General features: G+C 35.6%; 3 protein-coding genes across 3 annotated transcripts; 1 reads left to right on the forward strand and 2 right to left on the reverse strand.

Annotated features, from left to right (window-relative positions):
* Positions 1 to 67: 67 nt before the first annotated feature.
* On the reverse strand, positions 68 to 2,464 carry LOC140802161 (uncharacterized). The gene is made up of 3 exons (XM_073157605.1): positions 1,930 to 2,464; positions 813 to 889; positions 68 to 419 (listed from the first exon to the last, which is right to left on the reverse strand). Exons 1-3 carry the CDS (start codon positions 2,459 to 2,461, stop codon positions 318 to 320), a joined length of 711 nt encoding a protein of 236 aa, XP_073013706.1. The 5' UTR covers positions 2,462 to 2,464; the 3' UTR covers positions 68 to 317.
* Positions 2,465 to 9,670: 7,206 nt separating this feature from the next.
* Positions 9,671 to 11,567, reverse strand: LOC140802017 (bidirectional sugar transporter SWEET14-like). Its single transcript, XM_073157424.1, has 6 exons — positions 11,448 to 11,567; positions 11,134 to 11,170; positions 10,812 to 11,022; positions 10,546 to 10,707; positions 10,332 to 10,451; positions 9,671 to 10,225 (listed from the first exon to the last, which is right to left on the reverse strand). The coding sequence occupies exons 1-6, from the start codon at positions 11,497 to 11,499 to the stop codon at positions 9,929 to 9,931; spliced, it is 879 nt and encodes a 292-aa protein (XP_073013525.1). The 5' UTR covers positions 11,500 to 11,567; the 3' UTR covers positions 9,671 to 9,928.
* Positions 11,568 to 19,780: 8,213 nt separating this feature from the next.
* LOC140802080 (NAC domain-containing protein 83-like) lies at positions 19,781 to 21,048 on the forward strand. Its single transcript, XM_073157508.1, has 3 exons — positions 19,781 to 20,230; positions 20,342 to 20,589; positions 20,685 to 21,048. Exons 1-3 carry the CDS (start codon positions 20,065 to 20,067, stop codon positions 20,877 to 20,879), a joined length of 609 nt encoding a protein of 202 aa, XP_073013609.1. The 5' UTR covers positions 19,781 to 20,064; the 3' UTR covers positions 20,880 to 21,048.
* The last annotated feature ends 1,242 nt before the right edge of the window (positions 21,049 to 22,290 follow it).

The following is a 22,290-nucleotide window of genomic DNA, read 5'->3' on the forward strand; positions in this document are numbered from 1 at the left end:
CTTCGCTGTAATTCCTCTGCAAACCTTCATCCTTTGAGAAAGCAGTCGATACAGCACAAGTCTGAGATTACATACAAATTTTGGAATCTGAAAAACTGGTGGCAAATCTTGAGAACTTTAGACATGGCCTCATCCATTAGGAGGCATTATATACAGAGATTACTTTTTTAAGGGTGGAAAAATGAAAGGCAACTCCCAAGCAGCAATATAATTCTGCGAACATAGCCTTAGCAGCTGTTTGACTGAACTAGCTCCAAAGAGATAGAAAGCCCTGAACAATCTCCTTGGAATAATATACCTAGGACACAGGAAAGTTGTTATTGTCTAGTCGCCAAGCTATTATATGCATCACTACTTCGCTTTGTCAGAACTTTAAACCTCCATCCCTTCTCTCTCTTTTGCTGCTTGCCCTCTGAATCCTGTAATGGATAAAATTGTTAGCTCACTGAGAAAAAAATTAAATACAAAGTTTCTTTCCATGGGAGAACCAACTTATAAACCACTATCTTGATTGTTATCTCATTACGAAAAATGAAAATAGACAATGTATAACCAATGAACAAAACAGAAGCGTTAAATGAGAAAAAGAGCCAAACAAAACTGAAATCCATAAATAAGTAAAAGGACAAGACAGTTTGAGTAGCACCAGTGAAAGGAAAATCAATTAAGGGGAAAAACTATCATCAAATTCCAAGGGAGATTTATCTATACTGAAAAGTAAATTGTAAAATCACAATTAGTTTGACCATCAGAAGTCCTTAAACTTAGATTATTAATAAACAGATTGCTAAATGCAACAATTAGCTTAGTACCTCACTAGGCTGCAGTGATTTTGCACTATCCTCCTGCTGATGAGAATTATCCTTTCCCTCTGTTTTCTCAAGCTTACCTAATTCATGATTCATCATAACATAATATAACTGTCATTAGGATAATTTAACCACAAAATAGCAAAGCCCTTCCTGCAAACTGAAATGTAACCAAAATGAGATATAGTTTAGCAGTTGTCATTATCCTTCTTGGTTGCTAAATATAGTACGAACATAAGAACATCCATATGACTGGGTCAAAAGGAGATAATCTTCGGCATTTCAGACCTTAAAAAGAACAAAAGTTTGGACCTTTTGTGATTAAGGGAGTTTGTAAAAAAGTCTTGAATAAAGATTGCAATCTTATTTATTTAAAAAGTAGGCTATTAGTTTGCATGCAATATGCATCTGCCTTTTTATCTTATGATACTGTTGCAGTGTGAGGCTAAATCTTTCTTATTACTCTTAAAAGGCAACAAAATTATGACCTTTTATCTCATATATATCTTGAACATGAACTATTACTCAAGAAATAATTATCTTACAGATAACTGGAAGAATTAGTGTAACATATAGCAGCAACATAGTCCTAATTTTACAAATAATAGTACACAAAGCTCTTTTCTCATTTTAGTCTTTTGGCTTATTTCCTTGTTTTGTCGCTCTCACATGCAAATTAAACTAAACTAGATTTAAGAGGAAAAAGAAGATTTTTTTACATATTACGACTATGACTTAGTTTTATTACTGGGAACCTGATGTTTGAGATATTTTAAAAATCAACTCCTACTTTTTGAATTTTTTTCTGTTACCTTTAACAAGAAAAAACACCTCCCTTTCATACATAAGGAATAGTTCATTATGCTGTATCATTTTGGTGAAATGCCTTTCAAGTGGTTTACAAAGATGGGCAAAGGAGGTAGAGAGAAAGATATTTTTAATAAGCTAATATATATCATAATTATTATTATTATTATTATTATTAGGTCATGAATGTTAAGAAAGAAAACCAGAAAACTAAGTTGAGTAAACTAACATTCCTTCGAGAGAAATTACTATAATTCTTTAAAAACGACAGATAAAATACATAGAAATAATAGAAAAGGAGAGCTACGATTACCGTTCTTCTCCTCGCCGAGCGCCGAATGATCACCATCACCCAACTTGGTCGGCAGATCGACGAAATAAAACCTAAAACTCGGCGATCCAGGCAGCTCTTCTTCCTCTCCCTCCGTACCTTTCTTCCCCTTGCGAAACGCTAACCCTAACTCCAGTCCTCTCTTGTCCGCTTCTCCAACCCCCATGTCTTTGGCCTCAGCATCCGGCACCTCGCCAGCGTCGGAAACGTCGGGGCGGAGGAGGTCGGAGGTGGTCACCGAGCTGTCCTTCCGGCCCCGGCCGTCCCTCCGGCGGCGGTAGTCATGGAATATGCGGCGTCCGGGGCGGAGCTCGGCCGGCGGCCCCTCCTCGTCCGGCTCGAGCTTGGATCGGCTGCACCCCATCGAGACGAAGAGATAGAGAGAGGAAAAAGATGTGATCTTTACGGCGAATCGAAAAGGAGACGGGGGATTCCGGATTCGATGAGGATGGTAGGTAGGGTTAGGATTAGCGAGGGGAGAAGAGGGAGGAGGAGAGGTGATTACGGGAGGCATCGGCTCGATTCGTGCGGAATATGTGAGCGGAGGATAAGCGCGGGAGATGGATAGTTATTACAAAACACACCCTACTTTTTCTTTTATTATTATTAACAACTTGTCAGATGGCTATTTCTTATCCGACCCTTGTGTTTGCTTTTATTTTCTCAAAACACCCATAAAAGAATGGGTAAAGTGTAATTAATCCAATATTCTTGCGAATGGAATGCAAACCAACCCCTGTGCCGCTATGCTTCAAATCTCTCTCTCTCAGTACACCATCTCCATTCTCTTCTTTGGTACTTCTCTCAACCATCTCTTTTTCTCCTCTCATGCATCTCTCCAATGGCCGCTAGGAGCCATATAGAAGAGATAAGGAGGAACAAGTTCTCCATTGGGGTTGGAGCAAGTCCCAACCCCTTAACCCACGACTTGCATTCCGCGGTTAAAAACCTCTCCGCTGAGTTCTACGCCAAAGATGTCCATTTTCTCATGGAGCTCATTCAAGTAAGTTAAAAAAGATGTTTTCTTTTTTTGCATAATCGCCCCTTATTTTTAGGCTTCTTGCTAAAAACTTCTTTCTTTTCTGCATATTGATTCCTCTTTTCTCAGAGGCATATATTCTCCCTACACTCTATTTATTTTGATTAAAATGTTTTCATGCGGGAGGCTCTCTTTTGTCATTAGTATGCTATGCTACTAATTTTTATGGGTGAATGGCTATGTATATATATGTGTTTCTTCATATTAGTTTATCGTATGAATTACCAAAACTAAGTTCTTATGGATCTTCTAGTGGCCTTCTTCTTCCTGTTTGCTTGTATAATGTAAGGTGGAGACTATGACTTTGTTCCTTCTAGCCATATCCATATTAGACTTACCTCTCATCATTGTCATCAATCATTTTTGTGGCTCTTTCTCTATTTTTCTAGGCGTTTTAAAACTACTACTTTGTGTATTGCTTTGGGACTTCCAAACCAAACTGTTTTTTTTATTATTTTCCAAGTTCTAGTTATGTGTTTTTTTTTTCTTTGACTGATTTGTATCTTTTCAGTTTGATGGTATAGACGTGCATTGCAGACAGTTATTGATGACTTTTGTTGTTCGTTACTTCATTATAAATTGTACATTGTACATTTTTATTTTTTAAAGAATGCTGAGGATAACCAATACCCTGCGGGGATAGAACCATACATCGAGTTTGTGTTCACCTCGATGAACATAACCAGAATTGGAGCTGCAGCAACACTCATTATATTGAACAATGAGATTGGTTTCTCTAAGAATCATATTGGGTGCATTTGCAGCATTGGACGCTCATCTAAGATAGGAAAATGGAAGGATGGGTTCATCGGTGAAAAGGGTAAGTAGATCAACCAATTTCTAGTTCTTCTACTTGTCATAACTTTGCTTGATAACTTGTTCTACAGTAAGATAGAAAGAAAAGGAGGGATCAGATAGCACAATATGTATGTAAATTCTATGTAATAGAATTCAAGATTGTGAGATAGCAAGTTCGAAAATTGTGCTGCTAATCCGGAAATAATTTAGCTATTCAAAGAATGGATAGTATAGTTATTCAGAATCCACGTTGAATTTTTTGACGAATCTTTCTTACAATTATCTGACACATGGCAACTAAACATTATGCCATTGGCATGGCTTTGAGCCCCAATATATAAGATGATTCTAATAAACAAAGGTCCTGCAGAAAAAGAAAAGAAAAAAGTTTGCAAGGCTCATGAATAAAGTATCAGAATATCCTAATCCAAGTACAGGAAGAAATATCAGTATCACAGTTGCTCAGGTTATTCAAAGTCTGCCTTCTATTGTCAAAAGTTAGTGGCTCCTTGTGTATTCCATAATAGGTCATACTATCCTAGATCTAACTATGTAACTCAATGCTCACAAAATTGTAGCTTTAGAGCCTCTTATTTATCTCATGAACACAACTCTGAACATTTCAGACAGTGTAGTTGTTTCACTTACTAATACAATGTATTAATTCTAAAGGGAAGTGCATATTACATGATCAGATGATGTTCCAGAGTACGATGAAGTTCTGAAGTTCTTAAGGGTACGTATGTAGAACTTGGTTATATATATGCTGATGGCAAAACAGTTGCTGGTGAATGTGCTCAAGGGAAGAGCTTTCTTACTTTCATGAAGAAGTATACTCGTGCTATGGATTTGGCTGAACTGCAACCTCCTGATATTGAGTTGCCAATTTTAGATGCTGATCTGACGTCCGAACAGGCCTTTTTGTTGTTTGGTTGGATCAAAACTTGAGGTGTAACAGATATTTCAGCTTGCCTGCAAAGTTTGTTATGAGCATATCAAATGGAAGGTGACTGAAAGTAACTGAATGGTTTGATTGTCCAAATGAAAGCTTTTTCTATGAGAAAGATATTGAAACTGCTCTGTGCCAATTGACAAACTCTGTCAAAACTTTATCACTTATATATGTTGAATATTATGGTGGAAAAATTAATCAGTACAAAGATGTACTCGAAATATTGGGTGTCAGATCTCTGTCAGAGGAAGAAGTTTATAGTTATATCTTGAGCAACTTTACATTTCCACAATCTTTAACTGATATGAGCAAGGATGATGGCATCTTATTACTTCGGTCTGTCCAAAGAATGGGATCCTCGGACCTAGCATTGTTGGAAAAGGTTAAAAGCAAACCTTGGATGAAAACAATCATCGGAAATAGATATCCTTCAGAGTCTATCCTTCATAATTCCGAAATGGGCCCTTTCTCTGATTCTGTTGAGATTCCTTTATTGACGAAGCTTTTTATGACTACTCAATTCGATCCTTCATGTCTGAACTAAAAGATATTAGTGTGGCAGTAGATTTGGACAGTGCAAAGAAGGTAATTGTATGTTGGTTTAAGTCAAGTCACTCTTATCTGCAGGAAGCCCAACTTGCAGAGATGTTTATTGCTTCTTAACTGTATCAAATTTGTTTCCACGAATATGCCTTCAGTTGTATCTGAAATTAAAAACTGCCTGATAAGTGTCCAGTTTCTTAAAACAAAGCATGGATTCAAATCTCCTCCAGAATCAGTTCTGTTTGACTCAAAATGGGGAATGATTTGTCAGTTTGTTGACCTTCCTCTTATTGATGATGGATCATATGGTATCGATATTTATAGATACAGAAGTGAGCTTGCACTAATGCATGTTGTAGTTGACCTTGGTGAAGGATTCCATTTGGTAGAGGCTGGACTTAGGTTGTCCGAGGAACCAGGGGACTTTACAGTCGAAGCTGCTCTAATGCTACTTCAATGTACCCGTTTCCTAATGAAGTCGTCATCTGATTACTCCCCACCTGAATCATTTCGGAACAAAATCAGGATAAGTAGATGGTTGAAGACCCATATGGGTTACAGAGCCCCAAAGGACTGTATGTTGTTTGCTCATGCATGAGATTGCAAATTAAAGCCAACATATGCTGCATTCCTAGATAACAACTTCTATGGATTCAACCTTTATTTGTACAGAGAACTGAAGGTCATTGAGGTGAAGGTTGAGATTGATGATGTCTGCATGCTTCTCTACAAGAGTCTTGCTTCGCATGTCTGCTATTATCGTAAGGATCTATAGTTTCTTTTGCCAGTTCAGATGGAAGCCTCCAGGTGATGGATCTGATTTCAAAGTCTGGATCCCTGACAAACATGGCAATGGATCATGGGTGAAATCTAAGGTGTGTGTAATTCATGACAAGGGAACCCTTTTCAGCATGAAGTCCCAATTCATGTCCTTGATAACTGCTATAAAAGCCCATTGCTGCAATTCTTTTATTTTGCTTTTGAACTACCTCTACATCCCTCGATAAGTTATTACATTGTGCTATGGAATAGCTGGGAACTTGACAATCGACATGAAGTTACAGTTGCAGAATGCTGCTCCTTTTGGGAGCACATAGTTGCGAATTGGAACTTAAACACTGATGTCCTAAAGAAGAATATAAAGAAACTTCCTACTGTTGCAAAGACTGAAGGCAAAATCTACTTGAAGGCGACGAATGAGGTCATTATCCCTGATGATGTAGAGCTTGAAGCTTTGTTCACTGCTGCTATTGAGGAGCCTCTATTTGTTTGGTGTCCTCCTCAAACTTTCCCTTCCATTCCCATCCACAATCTGTCATACTTACAGCAGCCTTGGAGTGAAAAAACTGTCAGAATTGGTGAACTTTAATGCTAGTTCTCTCTCCCCTTAATCTATGGTTCTGGGAACTTAAAGCTAAGTGTGAGCTTATATCAGAAGGTCTTATACGGATTGTGTTAGGTTTCTTCGCCGGCCCTAGAGTTAGAATGCCATTGAAAAAAAGGCATGGCATGGTAAGAATTTTATTAAATCTTGCAGTTCATGAGATTAACAACCAGTGCTAATCAGTTACATCTTAGAATTTCCATCTGGGAGGAACAAGCTTGAGGTGAAAGCATCAAGGATAGTATTCTGGGAGAAATGTTCTCACGAGCTCTTTGTTCATAAAAGAAGCTACAAAGAGAGCAAACAAGTATCGAGTTCATCACGTACTTCTCTCGTGCAATCTCAAACATCTTAAACTCAGGAAACTCCACACCTGACCAATGATCTCTGGAAGCTAATTCAAGTGGATGTCAACTCTGGGTTAGATGAAGAAGTTAAGTTTATGTTGAAGACCAAGAACTTACAGTTATTCATGGAGGATGAGGAGTTTATTCATTTCCCTTTGACCCATGTCCTGCATCTAGACTCCAGCTTCTCATGCACAAGAGAAAACCAAAACCAAGCCCAGAGGTTGTAAGAATTCATGACTTGCAAATCACGAATTGTAAGCGGAAGAAGTACTGCGCACTTCGATCTCGTCGGAGCTCTAGGGAAATATTAGAATTGTCAAGTGATGAATGGAGTTGACTTTCTTTTGGTTTGACTAGCTGTTCTAGCACTGTCCTTTTACTGTATATAGCTTATGTTTAAAATATATGCAGGAAGTCAAAAGAAATTTCCTCTGCATTATTTTGCATTTTGTAAAGTTTGTAATGCTATCAGCTAAGATCCATTTTGTGCACATAGATTGATAGAATTTATATAGTGGGACTTGATAGAATCTATGTAGGTATACAAAGTTTTAGTGGCATATAAATGAAAATCCATTTAATTTCCCCATATATACATACAAATATATATATATATATATATATATATATATATATAACGGGAAAATTACATTTCACTACCTAAACTTTCACGTATTTGTGATTCACACCCTATTTTTTTCAAGCCCCATATTATTTTTATTCTTTGATGCATTGGTTTGCACCTGGCTGTATATAAATAATTACAAGCTCGTTAACGTGTCAAAGTTGATAAAATTAAATTATAAGGTCATTTATTCAGGCCCAAATCTTGATTCTAGAGAAGTATAGTTTAAATAATACATCAAAGAGGGATTTAGGGAGAGTAATAAAGAGCCAGAATTTGGCTGCTTCTCCAAATTAATTGAGTCAAAAGATTTGATTGAAGCTCTAAGTATTAATTAGGAAGGAGTAGAAGCTACTCCCCCAAAATTAATTGAGTCAAAAGATTTGATTGCACTCTATTCTTAATCAGAGGAAGGAATAAAAAAATTGGTTCCAGAAATAAATAATGATTGAATACTAGTAGAATTTCCAAGACAATAAGTCATAACTTTTGACCCTAGATTATGTTAGTTTAATAACTATAAATTAGAGCATAATATTTTAATCATCTCACCAGAAATAATAGAAATTTAACACATTAAGCAAACACAATACAAATGTTATTGTTTGGTACTCAAGATTATTCATACTATATAGGAATTAGAATAATCTAAAGGTTATATTTATATTAGACTATAACCATTATCTACAGATATTTTTAAAGAAAATATATAATCATGGAAGCTTGGATGGATATTCATTCCATATCCGAATCCGAATCTACATACGATAGGATCCGAATTACTTACATTAAATATGACCAATTTATTATACGCATCAGAAAATTAAGATCTATATTTGAATTAGTTCGATTTGAAGCAAATTTAGCATTGAATAATTTAGTTCAGTTACGCCCCTATATGCTTTTATTTTTTGAGATATAAGGATATCGGGCTGACATAGCACTAACAGAGACAAATTTATAGTTTTGTCTGGGTTGACATAGTAGTGATAAAAAAATAAATTTATAATTTTATCTATGTTACATCAGATGTCCAAAAGGCAGCATAACACAACGTTCTATTTGGTGCGTAGCTTGTGAGAGAGACAAAAGAAATGAACGGCGGGAGTTTGATGCATGTGACATGTGGACAAGCATCAAGCTAGCTGAGGTTGGATAGGCGGCCAATGATGCTCGATCATAATTAGGGTTTGGCTTTCTCCACCTACATGTCTATGTATCCATCTCTAGCTTTTACAACTATATAAAAGTTTTTTTTTAATAAGAAACAAAAATTAAAAAAAATAAAATCTCCTAAATATTTCTCACATATGAGAATTTTTTTATTTTATTTTTTTGAAAATAAAAGTAGAGAAAATATTTATTGTTTTTATTATGCGTCATAAATAACCTCCCATTGCATGACTCCAAAGCTAATAAATCTTTACGGCCGAATGATCTAAAAAAGAGGAGGAAAGAGAGCGGCTCACAAACATCCAAACCAAACCGTTATATATGATTCCCTTCAAATGTGGGGCCCAATTTGCAAATTTTCATGCACCCACCAAATCCCACGTGGCATACGCCCAAGATCTACGAAAGCTATTACGAGGAGCAAAATTTTCAAATAACACCCAATGTTTAGTGAAATTTCCAATTACTACTCTGACCCCTTTTCATATCACACCCTGCTATTACTTTTACTAACTTTTTTTAAAAAACTTTTAGATTTTGTAATATAAAGGAAAGTGAACGACGAAGAATAATTCCACTTAACTCCGCTGAATTATTATATATATCTCCTAAATTTTTTTTATTATTCGCATATACCCTCAAGAAAAAAATAAAATATTTTTTAGATCAAGAGATCTGTATGGTAAAGAAAAAAAGAGTTCAGCAACTATATGACAAAAAAGATTAATTGGATTATAAATAGTTCAAAAGATGGAGCTCTAATTACAAAAGCATTAAACTATAGGGTGTTATTTGCCAAATTCCCTAAAAAAATATATATATATATATATATATATATATATATAATAACAACAAGGTCTTATTCCAATCTAGCTTTATTCATGCCGAAAGAAATGTAGCAAAGCATCAAATTATGGACAAAGCTTTCCTTCCTTACTTACCTACACACATACATTGTTAACTAAGTCCATATCTAACTCTCTCTCTCTCTCTCTCACTAGATATCTCATTTACTCACTCATTTTAATTCACAATAGGGTTATAAGGAAGGATGTCATACAATCACATATGAGCAAAGCAATGGAACTTCCATGAGATCACACTTAATTGCCATGTATCAAACCTCAAGTACATGACCTATCTCAATCCCCTCTAGGGCTTCCTTTTTGTCGCCATTTGCTTCGTCGTTGTAGTCCTTCTGATCTCTCTCCACCCCTTGCTCTTCTCGGTGAGGTTGCGGTGGGTTTGACTCGACTGGTTGGATCCCTGAGCTTTTATCGGGCGTGCCTAGCTTTGTGATTGTTATGACATGTTCGGGCAATTTGTATTCTTTGACTATCAATTTTGTGTCTTTGTAGACTATGTAGAGCACCATTTGGCAAATCCCGAATAAAAATCCAATTATATTTGGGAGCTATATAAGTAACAACCAAAAGAAGAAAAAAAAAAGAGAACATAATAATTAGTCGATGATAAAAATAAAAGATCAATAAAAATAGTTACAATGATTAGGTAATTACCGCAACATATTTGTCTTTTGTTAGTAAACCATACGAGAACCAGACGACGGCACTCAAAGTGAGGAAGAAGGAGAGCGAGAACGGCATGAACTCCACGCTCTTGGTGCGAATCACAAGCCTCTGTAGAACGGAAATTAAACTGTTCTAATAAATTCAATCTTTTTAAATAAAAATCTTAATTATCATCACAATTTAAATCTAATTTAGCACTCACAATAATACTCAGCGGCGCAACAAAGACGCTCACGGAGAATCCTACGCAGACCCACCCAAGAATGCTAACTCGATTCGACCCATTTGATAGTAGAAGAGTGAGAAGAAAGATCAATCCAAACATCCCCACATTTAGAAGTAGAAGTATTTTTGCAGTGGAGATCTACAAGTTAATCAAATATTGAGAGTATTACTTAATTAATTACTTAATTAATCAGTTACAACTCTCAAGAGCTAGCAAATATACATGACAAGAATTAAACATACCTTAGCAGTCTTTGGTGCATAAGTGAGATACATAACAATGTATATGGTCTCAATTATACAACCAATGGAGTTAATGGTGATGAGCAAGTAAGCATTAGTCTTGAGGAATGCATAATATATCCACAGCATGGAGCTGAACAGCGCGACGACGTAGGGCAGCGATTGGAATCCTTCTGTCGATTTCTTTCGATATACGCGGTAGAATGTAGGCCTACAAATGAATTTGAATTCACCATCCAAAATGATGATCATAAATACAAAGATATAAGTGAAGAAAATTTTGAAAAAGAGGACAAGGAGAGGGTGATGTTGTTGTTCTTACAGCGGTGCAAGATACACCATAAATGAGATGACGTTACCTGCAATACATAAACCAAGTAGGTTTTCAGCATGCATAGTCTTAGTTGCTAAAGTTTGAGAGTGACTCATCAAGGCAAATATCTAGATTAGGTAAGTGTTGTTACTATTAGCTCCTTAGTTTAGTATAAGTCCACTTCCACACCACCATCAATATCAGTGGTGAATTAATTAACTCAACTCCATGCATACAAGTTGTTGAAATTAAGAAGAAGAAGATCAAAAGAAATGGAGAAAAGATGAGAGAGTAGAATCTATTGTAATGGAAGGAGAGCTTACCTAAGATGCCAAAGGTGAAAGCCCAAGGGTGTTCCAAGGAGAATACTGCCATCTCGATATCTCTTTCCCTCTCTCAAAGAACAAACTTAACTATATATATATATATATATATATATATATATATATAGTTATACTATAACTATATAAAGAGGAGAGATATAGTATAGTGAGAGAAATGGGCTCAAAGAGAGAGGTTAAGCTTGGGAGGAAGAGAGAGGTGAAGAGTAGCTATTTATAGAGGAGAAGAGAGAGGGGTGGTAATTAAGCTTAAGCAAGCTTTTGGCTGCTATTCATTTAGTGAGGTGGTATTTGGCAATGTTGCACTCCAGAAGCACAACTAATTATGCCAGATTAATTAGCACTAATGAAGGGCTACAAAGGTAATTAATTCTATACCCATAATTATCTACACTTTGGTACACACACACACGCATATATATATATATATATATATATATATATATATATTAATATTCAGGTGAGTATAATGTTGTTAAGTATATATTTATTTTATGGACGTTACAACAAGTGGAAGAAAGCTGGGCATAGGACATGCTGTCTCACGTGATCACCTCCTCACACTTCTTAGCCGCTCGTCCACGTCAGCATGGCCAACTTAGCATATATCCCCCCCTCTGCCTTTGAAATGAAACCCTAACCCTAATAACTTCCTCCCATGGCTTTCCTCCATTCCCCGTTACCACCTTTGCTTCTCCCAATTTTCCTCTCTCTCTCTCTCTCTCTCTCTCTCTCTCTCTCTCTCTAGGGTTTAAAAAAATTTATAGAGAAATTTGCATATAACACCTTTTTTTTAATAAAATTATGGTTTACATCCTACAGTTTCACTATTTATAAATCGAGCTATATAGTTTAGCGAATATGTACAGAAAATACTACGCCGTTAGATAAGTTAGTTAAACTTAATTAAATCTCTGAGTTAAGTTAATTAAACTAAAAAAATTATAAAAATACCATCAACTAAGTCATACGAAGGGCATTTTTATCATTTTAAAAATAAGGGCATTTTAATCATCTTAAAAATAAGATATCTCTACTTAACGGAATATTCTGACGGTGTTAGTTCAAATTTAACCTAGGGTATTTTCAGCGCATATTTATTAAATCATAGAGCTCGATTTGCAAATAGTACAAATATAAGGCGTAAACCAGAATTACTTTATAAAGCAGGGTGTTATATACAAATTTCCTAAATTTATAATTCACAGCCTATATGAATTAGTTTGATTGTGCATGTTTAAAGACCGTAGTAATACTCCTAAGTTCAGAAGAGGAGGACTAACTTCAGTAATTTTAATTTTAATTTCAATTTTTAAAAGGGACAAAATTTCCTTAAAAATAAATAAAAGCATACCATTTGCCTATACTCAGGAGATGAAAACATAATTAAATCTAATAAATATACACACAGTAGCCTGTAAATAAATGATAATAAGAGCAAAAAATAGAGCTTAAATGATATCTAATTCTTGTAAAGAAAAGCTACCAAATTAATTGTACAAATTTGACCATATAGTTTGGTGTTTGGTTATCAATAATTAATGGACTCTTCTCCACATGGCATGTTGTTTTGATCATGTGGTTTGGATAGATGAGATTAATTGTTCAATTTTCTTGCTTGTTAAATATCCTAATTAATCATTTTAATGCTCCAAATCTTGATCTTATAGATTAATTAGATCACATATAAAACCTCCATTATACCATCTTAATCATATGTTATTGCTTGTTAGTATCTCTTATCTAATTCTTACGACATGTTTAAAGAAAATTTACATTTAACACCTTGCATTTTTTTCGCATATTTGCAATTTACATCTTACATTTTTAATATTTGTAAATCAAGTCTTATATTTTACTAAATATTTACAGTTTTGTTAATTGAACTTAACCTCGGAGTTAGGTTAAAATACACTACACTCTTAAATATATAATTAAAGGTTAGAGTCTTCTGCCCAACTACTTAGTCTTGCAGTATTAAGGTGAAACATAAGTACAAAATATTTTAACCAAAAAGCTGGTAACTTTAACCAGTGGATTAGCTAGTACTTAATAAAAGAATTAACTCCCAAATCTACTTAATTAAGAAGGACATGCATGGATGAAAGTATTTGTCCCTTTTGTGAGGAGATGATCAAAGGTAAAAGAATATTCTTAGCAAATTGCATACTAAATTACCCTAAAAGAGGTTCTCATCTGTCTGCCATTGTCCCAAATTAAATGAGATGTAATTACTAATTAATACTAATGATCCCCATGACCCATGCATCCACTAATTGGGTTTGTGGAATTAAATGTTTCTCTATCTAAGGATGAGGCCTATCTCAAGGTTTTAATTAGCTTGTATGTCCTTATCCTCCAAAGATTAGGGTTATCTTTTATAGCCTGATGCACCTTATCATGCATGGTCATCTGATCATCACCTCTCATCATCAAAGGCTAATGCAAGAGAGATAAGATTAAAATTTGATCAACTTGGGAATGAATGATCCAGACACTAGTCTCTTAATTTTTAAGACAAGGCCAAGTATAATGCATGGGGCAATCACACCATAGATATTGAAAAAAAATGCTAAAAAGCTTATCTTAAGTGCACTTAGGATTCTATGGTCTGGAAAGTGCTTACATCCACATAAAAGAGATAGTTGTTAAGTTTCACTACTTTTTCTTTCTTTTTCTCTCTCTCTCTCTCTCGCGCGCGCGGAGAAGAGATACTTCTCTCGATTTAGGGTTACAACAAATATATATAGTCATAACATCTAACTCCGACAAATTCTGAACCTTAAACCCTAGATCTAATTTTCGATTTCGTAGAAGATTTAAGTAGTTTTATTCTTCGAGTCATTCTCAAATTTTTGATTCGTATTGCTGGTTCTTCTCCTTGTCTTATTTTTGTAATGCGAATGTGGTAGTAATATATATATATATTATTTTATTTTTTGGTGCACAGTTTTCGAGGAACAAACACTAGTTTCAGTTCTCCTTTTTACCTCCACCAATTAACCTGAGCACATGATGCTTGGTACTTGGATTAGGGCTCAACTAATTAAGTAATTAACACTTAACACAAAAAGCTTCCATGCACCGACCTTGAGAGTACTATTGTTAATTCTGAGTAATTAGTGGTGATCAAAGTCAGATATTGTTCCTCTTAATTAAATACCCAAAGACAATCTTACTTGTAATCTTTTCCTAAAACTTTTGCCTCTCTTGTGTGGATTCTCTTTCCTTTTGTTGCAGCAAGAAAAGAAGGAAGGAAAAATTAAAGAACAAAACAAAATTGAGTAGTTTATTTTTAACTCCTCTACATTCTTAACTAATTTGATAGTTGGTACTTGTTGCCATTTTTATCAATTCTTTAATCATAGATTAAGGGTGGTAATTTTTTGAATTCGAAGATTTTAAATGAGTTTAATTTAACATAATCGGATTCAAATTATAAGTCATTTATTACCTGAATAACCTAATGATCTAATTATAATTTAAATAACTTGTTTATTACATGAATAATTTGTTTATTAAACGGTCGTGTTTGTCCACAAATTCCAAATTCTTCGACACCCTAGTTAAAACTAGCCCTAATTAAACGCCAATCTCGCAAGAGATACATATTCATGAGATCTATCAAATTGGTCACACTAAATAGCTTAACATTTTTTTTATGATCTTTAAACGGTCGAGTTTGATACTAATTGTTGTAAGGGGGAACTAATATGCTAGTGAGGAAAATCTTGATCACATATATAATCTCCTAATTATCTCCACTTCAAATAGCTGAGAATTATGTATAGGCCCATCTTAGAAATCACTCCTTTTTAATCTCACAACTATCCACTATTATTAATGTTCTCCTGATAGGATTTTTGAGCCATGAAAACTTTGATTAAAAGATTAATTATTGGACTAGGCAACATTAGCCCATGGGCTTTATTTAACCTTTCAAGCCCATTAACTATGCAAATAGTTCAATTTTGATCTTGTTTGAAGATCATACCTATTAGAACATATTAATTTTCAGATGAAAAGAAAACATGAGCAAAAATTAATGATTGGAATTAGGCACTAATCATCAGCAAAGCAACAATAATTCATTTAAAATAACAAGTAAATCCTTGCTAGATTGATTTCTTTTTCTTTATTGCCTTCAGAAATAATCCAAGGTGCTATTTGTGATGCAAAAGAAGATGTGGATATCTTGTTAACTACACCATAAATCAATCAAAAAAAAAAATTAGGGGAAAAGGTTAATGAAGGGAAAAATGCACCCTAGCTTAGGATGACCATCACCATCAATTGAATTCAAAGTGTGTGTTTCTTCTAAGGAAAAAATTTAAGGATTCTTCCAACATTGCTCATGATATGAACCACAGAAGCAAGAATCCAAACTTTTTTGAAGCCCACCTTGAGATGGGCAAGTTGGAGTTTGACTCATTCTTGTGCTTAGACTTGGATGCTTCTCAAAGGGAGGCCAAGAAAGAAAGAAAGCAAGCAAAGAGAGAGAGAAGAGAACAAGATTACTCTCAAGTCCACTTCACAATTCCAGGCCAACCATTAAGGAAGAATGGGTATATATATATATATATATATATATATATATATATATATTTGTTGAACCTCTTCTTTTCCATAATGACAAAAGTAGCCTTCCAAGAGGAATTAGAATTTTGGGTGTAGGAGAGAATTGGGCAGAGAGTAATATATTTGTTACTTTAGTTCAAATCAACTGGTTGCAACTGTTTTGTCTCTTGATTGGTTGGTATTCCAGTGATTGAAACATTCTATTCTCTACTGCAAAATTTAGTGTCAATATTTTCTTTTCTTTTATTGTAGAGTACTATATTCCCATTACAACTGTTGCTTAGCTTCTTCAACTACATCAAGATTGCTTGATTGATTCAACCATAGACTTAAGCCAACCAAAACAAGATGGTTGTCAGTTTCCAAGATGTGCCCATGCCCAAAAGCTGGCACATTTGAATAGTCTTGTTAGATGTATTCATAGCTCTCACCATATGTGAAGTCAAAGTTTCAAAGTCAAGGCCATTTGTTTGATTGAACACAGTAATAGCATATGATGGTAAGTGAACGATTCAAAAGCTCATTTGAGTCATTTGGGAAATCATGTGTATTTCCAATAAGTTATTGCAAAATATTTGGAGAGAAAAAAAATGAAAAGGAATAAAAGGTTGCCACTTATTGATGGTCAGACTTGCTTCGATTCAACAAAATGAGGGTAATATTGTATACATCTTTTCTTCTTAGATAGTAATATTAGATATTAGTAAATGATAAGTAAAGCTTGTCTATTCTTTGTTTCCCAGCATAAAAGAATCTTATCGAAGAATTTTTTGCCTCTTATATGGGAAATTACATCCAAACAATATAGAAATAAGGAAAACTGCATGACTTTTTTATCACAGCTGAAACGTAACTTAATATTCCAACCAAAATCAAAGGGGTCAATTTTCCATTCTCAAGAGAGTTATCCCTATTACCTCACACCGACCCTAGCAAAGTTCTCCATTAGAATTAGGTCTTTTTTTTGCCCTCCTAGAGGGTTTCTCCCCTACCGTTAATAGGCTTTCCTCTCTCACTTTTTCTAACCCATGAGGCTTCGCATTTTCATTCTTCTCTGATCTAATCTCTCTTTTCTCCCTCGCGTTTTCCTCCTCTCTCTTCTTAGTTGTGAGCTCTTACATTTCTTTCTCCCTCCCCACCTCGTTGTCAGTGCCATCGACTCGATCTTTATCTCGTAGCAACTAACATCATTACTATCGTCCTAACTAGCTCTCTCCTCCTTCATCCCGCATCACTAGTGGCCAGCTCCATAGTGTGGTGGCTTCCGAGGTGAAGTCTCAACTCCACCTACTATTCGCCTCCCTATGACTTGGGTTGGGTTGGTCCCGATTGCTCGAGACTTCCTCCAACACTATGGACTTGCTTGAGCCTAACCTCTTGTCCATTGTCTCTTCCTCAACCATCCACTCCATCATCCTCTCTTCTTCCACACTAACTTTGTTAGCTCTACCATGTTAACTGCACCTTTCATATCATACTCGTCACCCTCATTATACCTACTACTCCTTCCTCACCACTCTCGCAGCATCAACCTCTCTCAGATCTAGTAGTAAGACGCGCGTTGGAGATAGTTGCTACAATTAGCCGGTGAATTTTGCTCAAGTGTTTTAGGTGTTATTTCATTTAGATCTTATACACGGTCTGGACTTAATACTTATTTCTTCTTGTTAGGACTGTTTCAATATATCTTCTAGCTTTTTCTATGTATCAAGCTTATAAATATAATTGAAATGAATGGAATTACAAAGCCTACGAGCTATTCATAAAATAAAATAAACTAAAAGCAAATGGTAATAAAGAACGTGGATAACACTAAACGCGAATTACCTTATATTTTAACAACTAATAAGTGGCAATCAATTGTTAATTAAACTATAAAATATTCTATACATACATAAGTAAAGCATGATTAATAGGTGGGTTTCATAGGAAACCCTCAATATTAGTGGAATTTTCCCATGTGTACTATGCTCCAAATATCTTATAAACAATAAACCAAAACATAAAAGGTAGGATGATGACTCTTTTGCTCATGAACAAAAAATATATAGATATAAATATATATATATATATATATATATGTTTAAATGTTTGGATTATGAGTTTAAAATTGGCAAAACAATTCTTGTCATAAAACCCTAACTATAAATTCATTAAGCCCAAAATGCTAATCTAGATTAATGTTCCCAAATCTGTAATTAGGTATGGTCCACCCATGTGGTACTTACTCATTGCTTCCCCTCACAAGGCAAGAGTAGGAAATAGGAAGCTAAAAAGAACATTCCACCACTCAATCCTCTTAGTGCTTCTAACCCTTTAAATTAAATTTTAATCTAAAGAAACACTAATCAAGGCACAAATAATTGCAACCTCTCTCCTCTCTCCTCTCTCTCCATTAGCCTAAAGAGCCCAAGAGTTGGAAATGGTGTTGCTTTTCTTCTTCATTTATTTTGTAATAGTAGTGGATAGAAATGAGGAAAAGCCAAAGAAAGGAAGCAAATAAATGGAAGAAAACAAAACCCTACATAAAGCACAATAATTGCACCTTTTTGGAGCCTCTCTTTTTACTCCAACAAGGTACAAACCGTCTTCAACTCCCACACGCAAACCACTTTGACCAATAAAAATAATTAAATCAAAACATAAATATATATATATATATATATATACATAAGTTGAGGATGAGAATACTTAATTAATTATTTGAGAATATGATCTTTTTTTGCCCTTTTTCATGGTCTATTTCACATTATTATAATATTGATTAATTAAGCAAAAGAAAGGCAGTTTAGTTTCCCTTCTCCTTACGTCAATTAACAACCATACAAAGTCAAATGCCCAAAGCTAGCCCACAACATTTTATTGGCATTATTACCCTCGGTGCCAATTAGTGGTTCCCCTCTACTAACAACATGATTTATATTATTCCTCTTATTTGTATAAGAATTATGACTAAATAATAATAATTATTATATATTTGAGTAGAATTTTATCGCCGTCAGGTCAAATGTTCTTTTCTTTTATCACTTAATTTCCTACTCTCATAGAGGGCATTTAGGTCATTTAAGAGTTCCTCCAAAATTATGCTTCCTTAATTTCATACTTCCGAATCATGGGAAAATCTCTTTGGTAGGCGGCAAATTTGTCATTTGCTTCAACTTCTTCCATCACAGTGGAGACATGTGGGTCCCAAGGGCAATTCTTTAACTTAATTACAACTCTGCCCCTACAGGAAAGAAAATAATATCACCTTAGATTCTAAATTTTTATATTAATTATAAAATGGCAGACGAGAATATTTTGTTTAAACTAATGAAGGCTAGAGTTATAATTAAGAAGTTTGTGGAGGGAATAAATGCAAAAGAAACCTTTGTAATAATGGTAGCTGCGAAGGGCAATTTCGTCCAATCACTGGTCCAAAGGAGGCGTTGGTGCTCTCCAGCTGTAAGCGTGACGCCAATTTTTTCCCCTAAATACCCAACCTACCCACCCCAAGACGAATACCGGCTCCGTCATTTTTGTCTAGTAAATAGCATGTACAAGTAAGGGCATTTACGTCATTATACATACTCAACTCCCGTACGTTTCCCCTACGACCACTCCTCCCAAAAGGAGCCGTCCCCCCCCCCCTCTTTTACATAACAACCCCCCCCCCCAACAGATATTTAAAGAAACTCTTTTCTGCTTCCTTGTTCTAATAATATATTTCGGTCACCACGCATTTGTTTAAATGCGTCAAAGAGGAGAAGAAATGCTTGAGTCTAATTCACGCCACATGAGTCGTCGCGTTCTACCCGCAACCTCGCTATAAAGCCCCTAACCTTTACTTCCGTAGATACCCATCTCTCTACTTTCTCCCCTCTTCTTCTTCTCTCTCCTGCTGAAGCCATTCGTAGAGGAAAATGGCACATGGGTTCTCTTAGTACGGCGGCCCATTTGGACCCAAAGGTGGTATAGAAGCTAGCTCAAAAACTTGTAGACAAATAATAGAGGAAGTGAGGTGATCTCTTCGGGTTGGTTCATGGATAAGCCAAGCTTGACGAGGCTACCTCCGGGATTCAGATTCCACCCAACTGATGAGGAGTTGGTTTCCCAGTACCTTAAGAGGAAGGTCCTCTCATGGCCATTGCCTTGTGCCATCATCCCGGAGATCGAGCTCTACAAGTACAACCCTTGGGATTTACCTGGTTAGTACTTAAAAGTCCTACCCTTTTACCCTTCTGCTGCTGCTACTTTCTAATAAGTGACCGTCTAATTATTTTACCACGATAAAGTATATAACCGATGAATAAATTTAGGTGGGTGTGGAGAAGAGAGGTACTTCTTCAACCTCAGGGAGCCGAAGTTTCTCAGAGGCAATAGGTCGAACAGGTTGGCGAAATCCGGGTACTGGAAGGCAACGGGGAAGGAGAAGGAAATCTTCGCCGCTTCTGGGTGCAGCCAAGTGGTTGGTCTGAGGAGATCGCTCGTCTTCTACCAAGGGAAGGCCCCGAGAGGGACGAGGACGGATTGGGTCATGCACGAGTACCGCCTCGCTCATCTCCACGTGAGCTTGCTCCCTCCCTCCTTCCAAGCTTTCCCCTTTTGCTTCTCTTCCTGGCATCCTTTTTTGAGTCCTAAACGATGGGTTTTTGTTTGCAGAGTGGTTGGGTGCTCTGTCGCATTTTTAGGAAGAAGAGAGCTGCTACCAAGATGGAAGAACCCGAGGTCGAACACCATATGGGCTTGATCGATTTCATGCGAAGAAGGCCTTCATCACCATCCGTATCAGATTCAAGCTGTGTCACCGAGATCTCCGACGAGTCTAGTCAAGGAGATGAAACAAGCAGCACTTAAATTAGAGAGCTCTTTGCTCACATGTATCAAAAACCCAATCCCCCCTCCCCCCCTCTCTTCCCTTTTTTTTTTCCAACTCGGAATTCCAACATGAATAAACTTGAGCTTAGGAAAATTTGTATCTATACTCTTTATGACTCTACTTTTCTAATCACCAAGTTTGATACAAGAGAGCAAGCATTAATTTATCTCTCCAACATCTTGACATAAATATTGCAGAAAAAGTAATACACAATGTGCAGATGATAAGAAAGAGGACTGCATATATAATAACAACATAGCAAGACACATACCTACGTGGCTTGTGAAAGAAAAAAGGTAGATTATTTTATCACTCAATTTGTATGTATGTCTACAGGTCTACATAAAAAAAATACATTCGATATTTTTTAAAATGTAATTATAATAATGCAAGGAAAGAAATGAGGTGCTGGTCAAAGGCATCTGGGCCCCGGACACAAACACATCTTGATCAAGAATATTTTGCATAGATTTTGCTTTGACAAGAGCGAGAGGATCACATCACATCAGACTAAGACCCATGATTTAAATGTGCTGGTTTGTTAAACCGAATGTCTGGACATCGTAAAAATGAAGCAATCTCTGACAATTAAGGATTTGCCTCGAGAAATTACAACGAGTTAATGATCTTATTATGTCTGCTTTGATGGACATTCCCTATATTATAGCCACTTATATTGATGAATAAGTTAAAGATTAGTCTATGATTAGGACAAGGAAAAGTACATCAACATAAAGAAATTGACAATAGTTTAGACCACTTTTGTTGGCTTCGGTACAAAATTATACGTTATCGATGAGGTAGCCTACAAGGATTATCCATCTTACACCATAAACATTTTTCTCATATTCAGCCAATTGTACCTAAATCACTATCATTATAATACAAGCAATGGTCAGTTTAATCACCACTTGTCGATTAACCTCAAGGAAGGCTACTAAACCTACATATACGTGAGGATAAACCCCCTGCCTAACCCTGTCAATTGGTATGGATAATGACAAATCAGAGGGTTTCTTATCCAGAAGGTTATTCCACCATCTTATTCACTCTTATTGGCTTTATGGCATACAACTGCAAAACGACTCCTCACTAGGGAGCGTGAAGTTGTGAACTGATGATTGGTTATCTTCTCCTTTTTCATATCTTAATCACTGTAGAACTAAGTTTGGAAATAAAATTTTATCTAATTTGTCCAACTTAGTATCGTTATAATTTATCCTTATTCTTCTAATCGAAACCAAAAAAAAAAAAAAAGTAGAAAAAAGAAAATATAATTACCATCCTTTTCCCTTATTATAAGTCCCCAAGTTTTATTCTAAAAGAATTGATAAAGTCTCCACCCTTATTCTATTTATTACAGCAATCAAACAGGATATAGAAGGAAAG

The sequence above is a fragment of the Typha latifolia genome, chromosome 15 (assembly GCF_019914945.1).
Source record: "Typha latifolia isolate L0001 chromosome 15, TyphaL0001v2, whole genome shotgun sequence".
NCBI classification, from domain to species: Eukaryota; Viridiplantae; Streptophyta; class Magnoliopsida; order Poales; family Typhaceae; genus Typha; species Typha latifolia.

Coding starts and splice junctions, on each gene's coding strand:
- LOC140802080 (XM_073157508.1), top strand. CDS start 20,065: ATGGATAAGCCAAGCTTGACGAGGCTACCTCCGGGATTCAGATTCCAC. Junction 20,231..20,341: donor CAACCCTTGGGATTTACCTG/GTTAGTACTTAA, acceptor GAATAAATTTAG/GTGGGTGTGGAGAAGAGAGG. Junction 20,590..20,684: donor ACCGCCTCGCTCATCTCCAC/GTGAGCTTGCTC, acceptor TTTTGTTTGCAG/AGTGGTTGGGTGCTCTGTCG.
- LOC140802161 (XM_073157605.1), bottom strand. CDS start 2,461: ATGCCTCCCGTAATCACCTCTCCTCCTCCCTCTTCTCCCCTCGCTAAT. Junction 890..1,929: donor GCTCGGCGAGGAGAAGAACG/GTAATCGTAGCT, acceptor ATCATGAATTAG/GTAAGCTTGAGAAAACAGAG. Junction 420..812: donor AATCACTGCAGCCTAGTGAG/GTACTAAGCTAA, acceptor TATCCATTACAG/GATTCAGAGGGCAAGCAGCA.
- LOC140802017 (XM_073157424.1), bottom strand. CDS start 11,499: ATGGCAGTATTCTCCTTGGAACACCCTTGGGCTTTCACCTTTGGCATC. Junction 11,171..11,447: donor TTTCACCTTTGGCATCTTAG/GTAAGCTCTCCT, acceptor TATGTATTGCAG/GTAACGTCATCTCATTTATG. Junction 11,023..11,133: donor ATGGTGTATCTTGCACCGCT/GTAAGAACAACA, acceptor ATTCATTTGTAG/GCCTACATTCTACCGCGTAT.